The 17,963-nt window shown below is 43.9% G+C and overlaps 1 protein-coding gene across 1 annotated transcript in view; it reads right to left on the bottom strand.

Annotated features, from left to right (window-relative positions):
• Positions 1–17,963, bottom strand: part of LOC138963294 (receptor-type tyrosine-protein phosphatase H-like) — a 63,388-nt gene that overhangs the window by 7,460 nt on the left and 37,965 nt on the right. The window contains exons 20-30 of the mRNA XM_070335358.1: positions 15,882–15,945; positions 15,471–15,632; positions 14,846–14,980; positions 14,038–14,176; positions 11,676–11,746; positions 8,463–8,589; positions 7,234–7,281; positions 6,251–6,350; positions 3,384–3,474; positions 2,659–2,735; positions 1,758–1,892 (exon numbers count right to left, since the gene is read on the bottom strand). Of these exons, the coding sequence (XP_070191459.1) occupies positions 1,758–1,892; positions 2,659–2,735; positions 3,384–3,474; positions 6,251–6,350; positions 7,234–7,281; positions 8,463–8,589; positions 11,676–11,746; positions 14,038–14,176; positions 14,846–14,980; positions 15,471–15,632; positions 15,882–15,945 (1,149 nt within the window). The remainder of the gene's footprint in view (positions 1–1,757; positions 1,893–2,658; positions 2,736–3,383; positions 3,475–6,250; positions 6,351–7,233; positions 7,282–8,462; positions 8,590–11,675; positions 11,747–14,037; positions 14,177–14,845; positions 14,981–15,470; positions 15,633–15,881; positions 15,946–17,963) is intronic.

Raw genomic sequence — 17,963 nt, 5'->3', positions numbered from 1 at the left:
ATTGCACTAGCTATATAGTTTCTCGTGTAATGATTGCACTAGCTATATAGTTTCTTGTGTAATGATTGCACTAGCTATATAGTTTCTCGTGTAATGATTGCACTAGCTATATAGTTTCTGGTGTAATGATTGCACTAGCTATATAGTTTCTCGTGTAATGATTGCACTAGCTATATAGTTTCTCGTGTAATGATTGCACTAGCTATATAGTTTCTCGTGTAATGATTGCACTAGCTATATATAGTTTCTCGTGTAATGATTGCACTAGCTATATAGTTTGTGGTGTAATGATTGCACTAGCTATATAGTTTCTCGTGTAATGATTGCACTAGCTATATAGTTTCTCGTGTAATGATTGCACTAGCTATATAGTTTCTCGTGTATTGATTGCACTAGCTATATAGTTTCTCGTGTAATGATTGCACTAGCTATATAGTTTCTCGTGTAATGATTGCACTAGCTATATAGTTTGTGGTGTAATGATTGCACTAGCTATATAGTTTCTCGTGTAATGACTGCACTAGCTATATAGTTTGTGGTGTAATGATTGCACTAGCTATATAGTTTCTCGTGTAATGACTGCACTAGCTATATAGTTTCTCGTGTAATGATTGCACTAGCTATATAGTTTCTCGTGTAATGATTGCACTAGCTATATAGTTTCTCGTGTAGTGACTGCACTAGCTATATAGTTTCTCGTGTAATGATTGCACTAGCTATATAGTTTCACGTGTAATGATTGCACTAGCTATATAGTTTCTCGTGTAATGATTGCACTAGCTATATAGTTTGTGGTGTAATGATTGCACTAGCTATATAGTTTCTCGTGTAATGATTGCACTAGCTATATAGTTTGTGGTGTAATGATTGCACTAGCTATATAGTTTCTCGTGTAATGACTGCACTAGCTATATAGTTTCTCGTGTAATGATTGCACTAGCTATATAGTTTCTCGTGTAATGATTGCACTAGCTATATAGTTTCTCGTGTAGTGACTGCACTAGCTATATAGTTTCTCGTGTAATGATTGCACTAGCTATATAGTTTCTCGTGTAATGATTGCACTAGCTATATAGTTTCTCGTGTAATGATTGCACTAGCTATATAGTTTCTGGTGTAATGATTGCACTAGCTATATAGTTTCTTAGCAAGGATCATTATTGCTGGACCTCACGTGTGCAAGAGGGACATGAAGGCCTTCAACATCGAACACCTGGGAATCTACAGACTCAGAACGGTCTGGGTGGAAACAAAAAGTGCAGAAAATCCATTCTGAGTTCCAAGAGACGCGTGCGCAGCTGTTTGAGTCAAAGAGACAATAACTCTTTCATGATGTTCTAGTGGTGTGACAGAGTTAGCGCCCCAGAATTTGTGACGGAAGTGTACGATGCTGACTGTGACTTTTAGTGCAATCACTACGAACAACTAACTTTAACCCTTTTTTTTTCTTTTCTGATGTGTATGTGATCCAGCGAGCGCGTTACACGACACCCTTTCCTGCCAAAAAATACGCATATCGAGGCCAGAATTCGTTGCCGATTGCTTTCAGTGTTTTTCTAAACTCTCGTGACCTCAAGCCGAACACACGTGACCTCAACCAAACAATATTGTCAGCTCATACTGCAGGGCATCGACTATTGGCGCAACGACAATCATATAAAAACATGTCCCTTTCAACCAGTGCTGCCACCGAGAACGTAAATTCTGAATACCATCCACAGTAGCAAGCTCACCAGCTATTCTCAAAACCTACTGACCAGTCTCCCTTCAGTGAGTCCGGACAGCATGACGATGACAGGTGACCGTTGTTCCCACACCATCCGCCAGAAGTCGTCCACCGTGCTCTGGAGCGGCCCCTGTGTCGCGATGTACTCTCGCTTGCTGTGGTAACCCTTGGCAAGACAGAATCAAAACCAACAAAAAGGTAAGTTGTTGGAACGTTTGTTATTGACAAAAATATGTTACAGTCACAGATAATAGCTGGTTGAAATTCAAATATTGTTTCCTTCTTGGTACATTAGCGATCATATTGACCGCAACAAATGTGTTGAGGATTTTACACAGGGCAGCCTTCAGAGACTAGTGCATGAGAGGGAGGGGCTAGTGCATGAGAGGGAGGGGCTAGTGCATGAGAGGGAGGGGCTAGTGCATGAGAGGGAGGGGCTTCCTAAAGAAAGCAGGGGTGCAGTTGCTGGCCAGATGTTAAAATTCAGCATTTGAAAGGCTTACCAAGGCCCCCCCCCCCCCCCTCTAGATGCAGCCCTGCTCCAACTTAAGCACATGCCAAACGTCAACAGCATGGGAGCTCCTTTTTTCCGCGTGTTAGGGTCGTTCAATCCCTTGAGGGCTAGTTAGCAGCAGTACTGTTAGGAAGGAATGGCGGAAGATACGAACAAACAAAGAACACTTGCTTAACGGAACGATTCTTCGCGAAAAAGAAACGATTTGAGAAAATTCCGTGTACAGCTATTAGAAAACTGACAAAACAAGACGTTTCTACTATCCCTTCTGACCCTAACACCCCCCCAACACACGCACACACACACACACACAACCATTCCCGATAACAAGAAACACAAGGAAACCGCCATTACCTACCAAAGAAAACAGAAAACCAGTGTTATTAACATACAAACAATACATCTATTGTGAACTCACCTGGATGTAGTTTGCGTTGATATAATCTGACGTGATGTCATCATCCAGTTGCGTCAGTTTCACCCGAGAGTGGTCGACTTCAACAAAAAGGTTAGCTCACGCAATGTCAAAATCCAAGGCTAGAACGGAGCGCATCCATTATTTCAGGAAGCTCTAACACGTATACAATTACAAACCAAACTTTACCGACACCTTTGCACAGAAACAATTCAAACGCTCAGGCGAGACAGACACAGAGACATTAGACCGACATACAGAAAGAGTGACCGACACACGTACGAGTACAAAGAACAGATGGACGGCTAGAAATACAATTACCACTCCTCTGACATGTGGACATAGACACAGCCATACAAACACCCTCTCAACATTTACTCTCTCTCTTCCGCTCTCTCCATCACTCACACACACAACACGCACACACACACACACACACACGCGCGCGCAAAAACACACACGTTCACACACACACACACACACACACACACACACACACACACACACACACAGACACACACACACACACACACCTACACCTACACCCGCACTCACGCCTGCACACACACACACACACACACACACACACACACACACACACACACCTACACATACACACACACACACACACATGCACGCACGCACGCCTGCACACACACACACACACACACACACACGTACACCTACACACACTCACACACACACACACACACACACTCCCTCCTTACAGGGCAGGACGTTGCAGTATCTGTTCTTGGACTTGTTTTCATCCAGCAGAGCGGCTCGCTTGCTGTGGTCAGGCGACAGCTGACGTAACTCCTGCACAACGAACCCACATTGTGACGTCATTTAAATATATCTGACGTCATAAGATGTTGTCCTAGTTGTGTTGTCACCTGCCGCCCCCATTTTGCCCCACCCTACCAGCAATCCACAATTACAAACTAACACCATACTGTGCATTGCGCCAAGTTCACGTGGGATGTGTGACGGGGTTTACTTTAAGAAGGAGGATGCTACATCCTTCACGGCATGTGTGTGTGTGTGTGTGTGTGTGTGTGTGTGTGTGTGTGTGTGTGTGTGTGTGTGTGTGTGTGTGTGTGCGTGCGTGCGTGTGTGTGCGAGCGTGCATGCATGCGTGTGTGCGTGCGCGCGCGTGTGTATGTATGTACGTTTGTCCGTGCGTTGCGTGTGTTTGTGTCTGTCTCTGCATTTCGTTGCACACAATGTATCCTTCGTGCGAGAACGTGCGCAACCGGACATACGGGCGCAGTCCAATCCTAATAGCTCGTTGTTGTAACCAGAGCGTGATGACTCACAGTGAACTGGTCTACCAGCACTGAGTTATTGTAACCAGGGCGTGATGACTCACAGTGAACGGGTCTACCAGCACTGAGTTATTGTAACCAGAGCGTGATGACTTCCAGTGAACTGGTCTACCAGTCCTGAGTTATTGTAACCAGGGCGTGATGACTTCCAGTGAACTGGTCTCCAGCACTGAGTTATTGTAACCAGAGCGTGATGACTTCCAGTGAACTGGTCTACCAGTACTGAGTTATTGTAACCAGAGCGTGATGACTTACAGTGAACTGGTCTACCAGTACTGAGTTATTGTAACCAGAGCGTGATGACTCACAGTAAACTGGTCTACCAGCACTGAGTTGTTGTAACCAGAGCGTGATGACTCACAGTGAACTGGTCTACCAGCACTGAGTTATTGTAACCAGAGCGTGATGACTCACAGTGAACTGGTCTACCAGCACTGAGTTATTGTAACCAGGGCGTGATGACTCACAGTGAACTGGTCTACCAGCACTGAGTTATTGTAACCAGGGCGTGATGACTCACAGTGAACGGGTCTACCAGCACTCAGTCATTGTAACCAGGGCGTGATGACTCACAGTGAACTGGTCTACCAGCACTGAGTTATTGTAACCAGAGCGTGATGACTTACAGTGAACTGGTCTACCAGCACTGAGTTATTGTAACCAGAGCGTGATGACTTACAGTGAACTGGTCTACCAGCACTGAGTTATTGTAACCAGAGCGTGATGACTTACAGTGAACTGGTCTACCAGCACTGAGTTATTGTAACCAGAGCGTGATGACTCACAGTGAACGGGTCTACCAGCACTGAGTTATTGTAACCAGAGCGTGATGACTTACAGTGAACTGGTCTACCAGCACTGAGTTATTGTAACCAGAGCGTGATGACTTACAGTGAACTGGTCTACCAGCACTGAGTTATTGTAACCAGAGCGTGATGACTTACAGTGAACTGGTCTACCAGCACCGAGTTATTGTAACCAGAGCGTGATGACTTACAGTGAACTGGTCTACCAGCACTGAGTTATTGTAACCAGAGCGTGATGACTTACAGTGAACGGGTCTACCAGCACTGAGTTATTGTAACCAGAGCGTGATGACTCACAGTGAACGGGTCTACCAGCACTGAGTTATTGTAACCAGAGCGTGATGACTTACAGTGAACTGGTCTACCAGCACCGAGTTATTGTAACCAGAGCGTGATGACTTACAGTGAACTGGTCTACCAGCACTGAGTTATTGTAACCAGAGCGTGATGACTCACAGTGAACTGGTCTACCAGCACTGAGTTATTGTAACCAGAGCGTGATGACTTCTAGTGAACTGGTCTACCAGCACTGAGTTATTGTAACCAGAGCATGATGACTCACAGTGAACTGGTCTACCAGCACTGAGTTATTGTAACCAGAGCGTGATGACTTACAGTGAACTGGTCTACCAGCACCGAGTTATTGTAACCAGAGCGTGATGACTTCCAGTGAACTGGTCTACCAGTACTGAGTTATTGTAACCAGGGCGTGATGACTTCCAGTGAACTGGTCTCCAGCACTGAGTTATTGTAACCAGAGCGTGATGACTTACAGTGAACTGGTCTACCAGCACTGAGTTATTGTAACCAGAGCGTGATGACTTCCAGTGAACTGGTCTCCAGCACTGAGTTATTGTAACCAGAGCGTGATGACTTACAGTGAACTGGTCTACCAGCACTGAGTTATTGTAACCAGAGCGTGATGACTTCTAGTGAACTGGTCTACCAGCACTGAGTTATTGTAACCAGAGCATGATGACTCACAGTGAACGGGTCTACCAGTACTGAGTTATTGTAACCAGAGCGTGATGACTTACAGTGAACTGGTCTACCAGTACTGAGTTATTGTAACCAGAGCGTGATGACTCACAGTGAACTGGTCTACCAGCACTGAGTTATTGTAACCAGAGCGTGATGACTTCCAGTGAACGGGTCTACCAGCACTGAGTTATTGTAACCAGAGCGTGATGACTTACAGTGAACTGGTCTACCAGCACTGCGTTATTGTAACCAGGGCGTGTTGACTTACAGTGAACGGGTCTACCAGTACTGAGTTATTGTAACAAGAGCGTGATGACTTACAGTGAACTGGTCCACCAGCACTGAATTATTGTAACCAGAGCATGATGACTCACAGTGAACGGGTCTATCAGTACTGAGTTGTTGTAACCAGAGCATGATGACTCACAGTGAACGGGTCTACCAGTACTGAGTTATTGTAACCAGAGCGTGATGACTCACAGTGAACTGGTCTGCGAGTACTGAGGGTAGACCAGAGATGTCGGTGGGCTTGGCTTTCCATTCCCGTAGCTTGTCCTCAAAGTCCTGCATGGTGACTGGTCTGAAACAGCCACAATCCCCCACTTCAGCAAACTAAACAACAACATTCACCAGATACTGCTTTGGACAACCAAGTCCACACGATATGGGACGTGTACAACCCGTACTTTCAACACTGAGAAGGATTCAACGTACAAGGTATAGGTGGGAAATCATGTAACGCGGGGACCATTTCACACGTAACATTACAGGCCACTCACTAGCGAGAGTGTGTGTCTCAAACACGTGTACAGAAAGCACATGTCAATAGTTTGCATCCGTACAAACACACAGGGTTATTTCCGGTATTCGTCTATAACATGAACTCTCAAGAAGAAACTGGAAGAAAGTTAAGACGACATCAAGTGATACACAGCGCGAGAGATGTGTCAAAGACTGATGATATCATAGCTGACACACAAGCATGCGATGCCTTTTGGAAAGGGGCCGTTATTAACATCAGTGTTATACCCTTCAAAATATTCCTTCAGATGTCCATTTACAGGGATGGCCAAATTGTCCACCCGATCGCCAGGGGCAAGTAAAACTCCGCCGGGCTAGCAGAAACCGCATTGCCTGGCAACTCGCCCGGCTGCCCAGTGAAAATTCTGGTCAATTGTAACATTTGCGGTATTAATGTCGAGGTTTAAAGCAATATAAACACTGCAGTATGTTCCGGGCCAGCGACATTTCTGGCGGGGTAGTGACTTTCTTGGAAGTTATTCGCCCGGCTGGCGGGTTAACATTTTGAGATTTGGCCACCTATAATATATGTCCAAAGAAGAAATAGTATAAATCGGAGATGAGCAAATCAGGCTGATGGACAAACGAATAGGGATATATGCTTATCGATACAGGCTTTTGGATAAGGGCGTATGGATAAAGGATTAGGAATACAGGCTCACCTTTTGTTCAGCAAAAGCTCAGGCATCTCTTCCTCTTCCGGATCAGCTCTGAAAATATTCAACATTGTCTGGCTCAAACAACAAAAAAGGTGTGTTATAGGAACGTTTAATTGTGACAAAACAAACGTCACTTATCTTCGACCCAGCGTTCTTTAAAGTAGACTTACAGACGAACACTTATAACACAGAACATAAAACTAATCTGACAAATTGTCCACAAGCTCGTTCGGAAGACACAGGCCAGATACTGTGTCTGGCCCAGGTGATACTACTATGTCATGGTCTTCCTGAGAACTAAAATGCTCTCTGTGATATGTCACCTTCCCCCCCCCCCCCCCCGCCCCAAAAGGGAACTTTACCTAGAACCTGTCTGGTTCCCCCGAGGGGGTCTGATACAGTGATAGTCAAAGTAGGCTGTCTGCGAAGAGAGGTTTGTTCTCTTTCTCTCTCTTTGAAAGAGCTGCTCGAGCCTTTTCCTAATCTCGTTGTTGACGCCTAACCTTTCCAAGAAAACGTGTCGCACCGTACGCATGTTGTTGGAAACAAAGTTGTCATTACCTGGCCATGTGTGTTGCGCACCATATTCCCATCAATGATCAAGACGAATCAAGGAAGCAAACATTGAACATGCTTCCGGAAATGACGTCAAACGCTTTGATGGTCAATGACGTCAACATGACAATAATGTCGTGAGGTCTACTATCTTTTTTTTGGACGTGGTGGATAGTCTCGGCTGGTAGTTTTGATTCAAAGTATGTCTCGGGTATCCCAGACTAACATTGTCTGTCGACTCTGGAGACGCTGGTTTTAGTTTTAGTATCTAGGCGTGCTTTATTTGCATGCACACAGATATTTCCCCAAAATGATGGCTTGGTAAGAAGAACAAGAAGAAGAAGAAGAACAACAACAATAACAACACAAACAACAACAACAACAACAACAACAACAACAACTTGGACGTTACGCTTGCGAGGATGGCAGGGAGTAAAAAACAACAACACAACCACAACAACAACAACAACAACAACAACAACAACAACAACAACAACAACAACAACAACAACAACAACAACAGCGAGATGAGACACAAAAGAAGTAACAGTGTCGAAATTGAACCGAAATGTGAACAGCCGAATCAAAGTACCTTTCATTCGCCCCACCTTTCAGTACTATACCGAAATAATCAGCTTTTGCTCGGCAGTTAATGAGCAAAATAGTTAAACTCTCACCTCTTGCACCGCTTGGAAGCCCGCCTACGCTGAAACCAGATGATGACGACGACCACCAGAGCCGCCGCAGCGACACCCAGCACCGATGCGATGACAGTCAGTGTGGGGAAAGGAGGATCCTCTGAGGCTGTAAGTTGATGAATAGTTCGTCATTACTTTTTTTTGTGTTACATCCGAATACAGAGTATGCCTTGTATAAGTAAAAGGATCATGCATGCAGAGTGGGGACAAATTCAAGTTAATGTTATCGCCCATAAACGCAGAAGAAGGAAAAGAAGAAGGTTATTCTTGGTGAAAAAAAAGACCAATATTTCGACCATTATACCACCTCAACCAAGACCAGCCAGGCAATGGTTGTATTCGTGTGTTTATTCGGAACCCCCCCCCCCCCCCACAACACACACACACACACAAACAACAACAACAACAACAACAACAACAACAACAACAACAACAACAACAACAACAACAACAACATGAATGTTGCTTGTTCATTTTAATGTTTGTATTGTCTCAGATGCCTGGATATGTTTACACATACGGTACATCTACATGCATTACAGGCTTCGTAAAATATTTAGACACACCTAACCTATGTCGTCAATGCAAAGAAAACAAGAGGCGGAGCCTTCAAGGCTCACGTAAGAAATCGACACACAGTAACACAAACTCAATCACTCCGTCACACATACACACACACACACACAGTAAGCTTAGGTGACACTGTCACGCTGCCAAGCCGGGTGACACTGGAATACGCCGCGTCACCGCATGACGTCAAACGCATCAGCTGTTCGCAGTGAGTATCTCCAGAAAATCGCCTCTAACTTCTTCCAAATAACATATCATAACATTGCTGTTGTCTTCACTTTAGCATAAGGTGTTATAGTATCCTGGAATCGATTCATTTTGTTCCTCGGACGCATGTGTGGACGTAGATATAAGATTATTCACAGTTCTCAAGCGTATTCTGTTTAAATCTAGGTTTTCCACGATTCTCATGGAAAATCAAGCTCACGAACAAAGCTGCAGACAATCGGAGAACGTTCGATGGTCATTTATTGATAGTTCAGTCACTTGTTGAGACGTATAGTGCTATAGTTTGATTACACTGCATGAATTTCTGAAGTCACCCAAGTTTTTGTCGGGTGTGCGCCGGATCCTTTTTTATTTTTTCATGGGTGTGTGCCGCGTCACCGATCGGGTGAGCGCCGCGTCAAGTACTTCAAAATAATATAGTTGGGTCTCTCTGTGTCTGTCGGTCTGTGTGTGGCAGTTTGATGCGAAAAACAGCTCTCCACAGAAATATGACTTAGCTGGATGTTTTTTGTCACTTTTATGCAAGATCAAGAGAACATAACACAGCAGTTGTGTGTTTTCCAGTAATTGTGGACAGACTCAACTCAAAACTCTCTCTCTCTCTCTCTCTCTCTCTCTCTCTCTCTCTCTCTCTCTCTCTCTCTCTCTCTTTGTTCATTCTATAAATCCCCAAAAGATAACATCTTTTTCTTTCTTGTTTCAGCAATCTAACTGAAATCTTTGCAGTTAGTCTTCTTTGCATACATTCACTGGTTTTTTTTGTCATGGGACATCTCCCCTTCTCATGGCGCTTCTGTCCCTGGAGAAACTTGAACTTTCGGTGACACGTGGAGCACTCGAACTGGGGTTCCTTGTCATGTGAATGCATGTGCTGATGAAGCAGGTGTGTAGAATGAAATGTTTTGTCGCAGGTGCTACAGTTATGAGCTGCTCTCGGGGCATTAAGACACACATGTCTGGTGAGATTCCGTCTGTTTTGGAATGACTTGTTGCATTTTTCGCAAAGGTGAGGCTTGACACCGCTGTGAGCACTGATGTGACTGTGAAAGTCAGATCTATTCATAAACGTTTTGGCACAATGTTGGCAGGAGTACCTTGGCCCTTGCGCAAAATCATGTTTCATGCGTCTGTGTTCTTTAAGACTGGACATTCGTGAACAGATTTTTCCACAATCTTGGCAAAGTTCCCGAACTCGGGTTTTCTTTGCCGGCGTTGACGTCATGGCTGGGAGGCCTATAGCCTCACTTAGATCTTGAAGTGGTTGCGTTTGAACAGTTTCTTCAGTACTTACATCCAAGAAGCTATCAAGGGTGACAGCGGACAATTCCATCTGTAATGAAATGGAAAAGACACATACACGGATCAGTTCATGTACTTCCTGAGTTCAGCTTGTATCAAAAAGTACGCAATACCACCATTAAACGATAAACTATGGCCAAGTAGAAACGAAAGTTGTTGACGCGGCGCACACCCATTGCAAAGCTAAAAGTGATCGGGCAGACACCCGGCGAGTGACGCGGCGTACACCCGTGAAATCTTTCGGTGACCAATTGAATTCACGAACTGTGATCAAAGTATACCAACTTGAATAACAAAAAGTGACGTGCGTATCACGAAATGGCCTTTAATTACTCTCCAGGTATCTGCAGCTTTGTCCGTGAGGTTATTTTTCCATACGAACTGAGGAATGCCTAAATTTACACTGAATATGCTTGAAAAGTGTACATAATCTTACTTCGAGGGCCACGCATATGTCGGAGGAACAAAATGAATCGATTCCAGGATACTATAGCACCTTATGCTAAAGTGAAGACAACAGCAATGTTATGATATGTTATTTGGAAGAAGTTAGAGGCGATTTTCTGGAGATACTCACTGCGAACAGCTGATGCATTTGACGTCATGCGGTGACGCGGCGTATTCCAGTGTCACCCGGCTTGGCAGCGTGACTGTGCAAGAAAGCGATACACTAGATCTAGATCTAAATGGCCGATTTCGAAGAAAAAAATAGTCTCGGCCCGCTCAAAATAACAATGACCGAGACTTTCAGTAATTCCTTCGCGTGACGTCTAACCCTCTTACGTCATAATGTGACGTCTTCAAATGTTGTGGCGTCTTCAAATGTTAAAGTTTCTACCACAGACATACATACATACGCACGCACGCACACACGCACGCACGCACAGACAGACAAAAGTTAGCATCGCATAGGCTACACTTACGTGAGCAAAAAACAATCAACGGAACAAAAGAAAGAAAGACAGAAAGAACAAACGAACAAACAACCAAGAGAGCGAACGAAAGAAACAAAGTATCTCACACAAACAAAACAAAAGAACGAAAGAAAAACAGCAACAGATACAACAAACTGAAAGAAGCCATGTCTATACTGACGCAGAGTCTTGACGGGCTGGCTGAGGGCAGACGTGGTGCACGAGGCTTCAGTACACGTCACTGTCATCACCCTGGTTACACACACACAACAAACCCTTCAGCTACTTTAAGCTTAAAGCAGCTTATTCTCATCTAAGATCAAACGATTATGTTCCTCCAACCCATCCAATCACTATTGAGTACTGAACAACTGATCCAATCACAATTGAGTACTGAACACTGATCCTGATCTATCATTATGTGTCTTCTGTTCGAATGACCAGTTGTCCCCCGCGAAAACATTTGACCAATCTGGTTTGATGACAATAAGCACTCTCAAATAGTATTTCTGCAAAAGGATCATAAACATCTTTTTAGTAAAAAACAAGTCGCGTAAGGCGAAAATACAATATTTAGTCAAGTAGCTGTCGAACTCACAGAATGAAACTGAACGCAATGCAACACAGCAAGACCGTATACTCGTGGTCCACCGCTCACGGCATAGGCAGTGAAATTGACAAGAAGAGCGGGGTAGTGGTTACGCTATGCTGCATAGCACGCTTTTCTGTACCTCTCTTCGTTTTAACTTTCTGAGCGTGTTTTTAATTCAAACATATCATATCTATATGTTTTTGGAATCAGGAACCGACAAGGAATAAGATGAAAGTGTTTTTAAAACGATTTCGAAAAAAAAATTTTGATAATAATTTTTATATATTTAATTTTCAGAGCTTGTTTTTAATCCGAATATAACATATTTATATGTTTTTGGAATCAGCAAATGATGGAGAATAAGATAAACGTAAATTTGGATCGTTTTATAAATTTTTATTTTTTTTTACAATTTTCAGATTTTTAATGACCAAAGTCATTAATTAATTTTTAAGCCACCAAGCTGAAATGCAATACCGAACCCCGGGCTTCGTCGAAGATTACTTGACCAAAATTTCAACCAATTTGGTTGAAAAATGAGGGCGTGACAGTGCCGCCTCAACTTTCACGAAAAGCCGGATATGACGTCATCAAAGACATTTATCAAAAAAATGAAAAAAACGTTCGGGGATTTCATACCCAGGAACTCTCATGTCAAATTTCATAAAGATCGGTCCAGTAGTTTGGTCTGAATCGCTCTACACACACACACACACACACGCACAGACAGACAGACAGACAGACACACACACATACACCATACCCTCGTTTCGATTCCCCCTCGATGTTAAAATATTTAGTCAAAACTTGACTAAATATAAAAACAACCAACAACAACCCATGGCGTTGATATACTTGTTACCCCCCAAATGAGTCATGTCCTTTGTGTGTGTCTTGAAGTACATGCATTTATATACGAAAAACATGTCACTAGAAATGAACAGAAAACATGTCACTAGAAATGAACAGAAAACATGTCACTAGAAATGAACAGAAAACATGTCACTAGAAATGAACAGAAAACATGTCACTAGAAATGAACAGAAAACATGTCACTGGAAATGAACAGAAAACATGTCACTGGAAATGAACAGAAAACATGTCACTGGAAATGAACAGAAAACATGTCACTGGAAATGAACAGAAAACATGTCACTGGAAATGAACAGAAAACATGTCACTAGAAATGAACAGAAAACATGTCACTAGAAATGAACAGAAAACATGTCACTAGAAATGAACAGAAAACATGTCACTAGAAATGAACAGAAAACATGTCACTGGAAATGAACAGAAAACATGTCACTAGAAATGAACAGAAAACATGTCACTGGAAATGAACAGAAAACATGTCACTGGAAATGAACAGAAAACATGTCACTGGAAATGAACAGAAAACATGTCACTGGAAATGAACAGAAAACATGTCACTGGAAATGAACAGAAAACATGTCACTAGAAATGAACAGAAAACATGTCACTAGAAATGAACAGAAAACATGTCACTAGAAATGAACAGAAAACATGTCACTAGAAATGAACAGAAAACATGTCACTAGAAATGAACAGAAAACATGTCACTAGAAATGAACAGAAAACATGTCACTAGAAATGAACAGAAAACATGTCACTAGAAATGAACAGAAAACATGTCACTAGAAATGAACAGAAAACATGTCACTAGAAATGAACAGAAAACATGTCACTAGAAATGAACAGAAAACATGTCACCAGAAATGAACAGAAAACATGTCACTAGAAATGAACAGAAAACATGTCACTAGAAATGAACAGAAAACATGTCACTAGAAATGAACAGAAAACAGACATGCTCCACTGAAGTGAACCCGCCCAGACTGACACTTCAATTTTGATGTCTGGTAATTTATTTGATGAAGACATTGGGTTAATTTGTTCGGTGAAAGTTCCGATAACAGCTGGACGTACTTACCTGAAGGATCTACCTGGAGGCAGCGGACCGTTACAGTGCACACTGGGGGGCTGGGAGGGACATGTCTCGTCCTCCCCCACCACGAACTCTGCCTGTGATCCCCCGTCATCTCCCTGATCCGCTGACCGCTTGACCCTCGCTGCGGACAGTGTGAAACCAGTCATCATGCTACATGTTTTGCAGGGCTAGACCGAGTGTATGTAGGGGGGGGGGGGGGGGGGGGGGAAGAGGGAATGGGAAGAGAGGGGGGGGGGGGCTTCCCAAATGAGGCAAGTGTAGAGGGTCAGGCCAGGCGGATGGGCTCGGGGGCAAGGCTCCCCCCCCCACACACCGCCATCGGTCTTTTCATATTGAAAATATTAGTATAATATATTTCTTTACATCTAATTTACTTTTAACTTTCACTTGAATGAGAAAGAATAGATTTCTGCACGCATACACATTGTTTCGGGTACAGGTCTGAAGGCTCAGGTTTTACATGACTACAAGTGTCAGCCACTGAGGAATCACCAACACAAACTCTATTTATTGAGGTATTTCAAAGACGCATCTCTTACTAATGACTACTGCGATCACGAACATCAAAATTGCCCGATGTCCATCAGTAATTTTAGATTAGCTAAAGAAGTGTGGAATCACCAGGCAGTGGAACCCTTCAAACATGTGAGAAAATCAGGTCTTCAAGAGACGACAGATCATCCGAAGAGGGAAAACAAGGCCTTAAAATGGAGGCAGTCTTAAATGGGGGATCTTAACAGGGTGTTCCACTGTATAACGTTATTCCTGATGAGTCGGTGTGACCACTGACCAAAGAGTGCTGTGGTGTGGTTGCGCCAGGATTCCCCGGTGGGCCTATAGAGCGTGTTGAAATCGTTGTCACGCGCCTCGCGCCACGAGGGGAGGTTCTTGACGGACAGCTGACTGCGGAGATCACTTGTATCCACTGAAAACAAACAGTTTAACTCAATGACCATGAGGATTCGAATCCCAGGCTGTGCGGAGAGCCGAAAGCATTATTCAACGTTCGTTGACAAAGCGTTCCTGCATCATCAAAAAAACAACAACAAACAAACAAACAAGTTAATCAACAAACAAACAAACAAACAAACAAATACACAAGCAAACAAACAAACATTCGTGGGGTCTTGGTGTCAGCCAGCGTCAGTCATATTTGCTTAATTCAGTTGCATGATGCAATTGTTTTAATGTTATATCTTGAGGTACAACTCGGAAGGTTGCATACTATAGCCTGGAAACAGTACTCGTTTTTAACTTGAGTACAACTGATCATTTTATCACAGTGTCAGACTCCTTTTTTTAATTTTTTTTTTATATATATAGAAACTCTTTTACGGAAGCATCTACACTTATATATCCGAGTGAGTCTGAGCTAAATGCAATAACATTTTTCTATTATATCTGGAATATCGTACCTTGAGTGCAATATTCAGACGAACAGACCAGAAGAGCAAAAAAGGTTATCTCCCCATTTGTATTGTCTAGCAGGCAGCTCGCACAGTATGTCACGCTGAACGTTGATTGGCTGCCGCTTGTTGCGGGCGGTAAGGCAGGAGGCTCGCTGATTGGTGGAGGGGCTGAAAAACGAAGTGGCATCATTGCTCAGTGAAAGTTTAATATGCAAAGATGTGCGGTATGTTTTATTAAAAAAATAAGTTGCTACGTTTTGAGCTTCGAAGGGAGATACGTACTACACACTTTGGAAATACACTCATTCAATTGTATTCGCAACTTCTGCTCTTTGACAACGAGTAAAGCCTGATGCCCTCAACATAATATCGCTTTGCAAGCAAATTAAAAGAATATTTCGTCAACACAATACTCACGTCCAGTCCTCGCTTTGTAAACCTGCACGATCTCCACGCCATCAAACTCGTTGTTAGCCCGGATCTGCAAACGTCAATTTTCGCCGTACATGAGTTTAGCGGGGATATAGCTCAGTTGGTAGCGCGCTGGATTTGTATTCAGTTGGCCGCTGTCAGCGTGAGTTCGATCCCAGGTTCGGCGGAAATTTATTTCAGAGTCAACTTTGTGTGCAGACTCTCTTCGGTGTCCGAACCCCCCCCCCCCCCCCCCCCCCCCCCCGTGTACACTACATTGGGTGTGCACGTTAAAGATCCCACGATTGACAAAAGGGTCTTTCCTGGCAAAATTGCTTTGGCACAGTTAATAATTGTCTACCTATACCCGTGTGAATTGGAATAATAGGCCGTGAAAGGTAAATATGCGCCGAAATGGCTGCAATTACTGGCCGTATAAAATTTCATCTTACACGGCATCACTGCTGAGCGCCTAGAACTGTACCCACGGAATATGCGCGATATAAGCCTCATTGATTGATTGATTGATCATTCACTGATTGAAAGTTTGAGCTGCAGAAGATAAAACACTTTCCTTTTCACAACCACCACCACTATCACCACCAACATCACCACCATCACCACCAGCATCAAAATCAATAGCAACAACAGAAGCAGTCGCAGTCGCAGCAGCAGCAACAGTGGTGGAAGCAGAAATCAAGCAGACCGATCAGGCACCTCAGTTACAGTAATTCTAGTTTCCCCCCACTCGATCTTTTCTTCATCTCTATCCTTATCATTTTCATCACAAGCAACATACAAGCTTCCTCAGTGGGCGCCGCCAGTCAGTCGTCGTGGAAGGGGCAGAGTCTGACTATACTGACGTCAAGTCAGGAGTACCCCAAGGAGCTGTGCTGGGCCCATGCCTCTTCCTAGCCTACATCAACGACCTACCGGACAGAGTCACTTCAAGCTCGCGCCTGTTTGCAGACGACACCATGCTGAACAGGCCAGTGACTTCTCAACAAGACCACGAGAGTCTCCAGGACGATCTGCGGAGCTTAGAAGCATGGGAAGAAGAGTGGGAAATGTCATTCCATCCTGACAAATGCAACACCCTCCCAATGACTCGAAGCAGAACAACCAAGCCCCACGACTACGTGCTCCATGACCACCAGCTGGAGTCGGTGGACGCCATCAAATACCTGGGCGTCACCATTCAGAAAGATGCAGGTTGGGACAAACACATCAGCAACGTGTGTGCCAAAGCCAACAGTGCACTAGGCATGCTGAGGAGAAATCTGAAAATCGGATCTCCAAAGACAAAAGAACTAGCCTACAAATCACTTGTCCGACCAATAGTCGAGTACGCTTGCACAGTCTGGGACCCGCACAAGATCAAAGAGGTCAGTCAGATTGAAAAAGTGCAGCGTAGGGCAGCCCGTTTTGTTCTCAACAGACACAAACAGACGGCCAGCGTGGACGACATGCTCAACGAACTAGAGTGGCCCTCGCTAGAAGAACGCAGGAAAGAGGCCAGGCTCTCCATGCTGAAGAAGATCACATCGGGATCCGCACATGTGAGGTGCGAGGAGCTACACCTACTCGCCCCAAGGGCTAGAAGAGGAGTCCCCACAGAGAGACAGCAATTCAAGCGGATCCCAGCGAGAACAAACTACAGAAAGAACAGCTTCCTCCCAAGAACAATCAGGGACTGGAACGAGACCCCTTCATCCCTCCTCCTCTCACACCCCCAGGCCCCAGACTCCTGCATTGCGCAGGAGTCGAGTTCCTGCATTGTGCAGGAACTCCCCAGCCCCCAGTAGATTCTAGCTAGGTTGTTTTTTTGTTTTTTTTTCCCCACTCTTTGGAATCTGCAACCCTCCACAATGTGACATAATGGTCAGCCTAAATGACCGTGGTCACAATATGGAAGAAGAACACGCCTGGATGAGATATCAGTTTTCGATTCCTGGACATTAAAATAATGAACTGAGGAACTAAGCAAATTAAAATGGGATATTTTAACGCCTTGAAAGTCAAATTCTGTAAAGCAAATCTAAAATAAAGAGCAGTCAATATAAAGCTGAGTAACACTCACAATGAAAA

Source organism: Littorina saxatilis, linkage group LG3 (assembly GCF_037325665.1).
Source record: "Littorina saxatilis isolate snail1 linkage group LG3, US_GU_Lsax_2.0, whole genome shotgun sequence".
NCBI lineage: Eukaryota > Metazoa > Mollusca > Gastropoda > Littorinimorpha > Littorinidae > Littorina > Littorina saxatilis.
The sequence above is the reverse complement of the archived record's forward strand: the minus strand, read 5'-3'. Positions and strand labels throughout refer to the sequence as shown.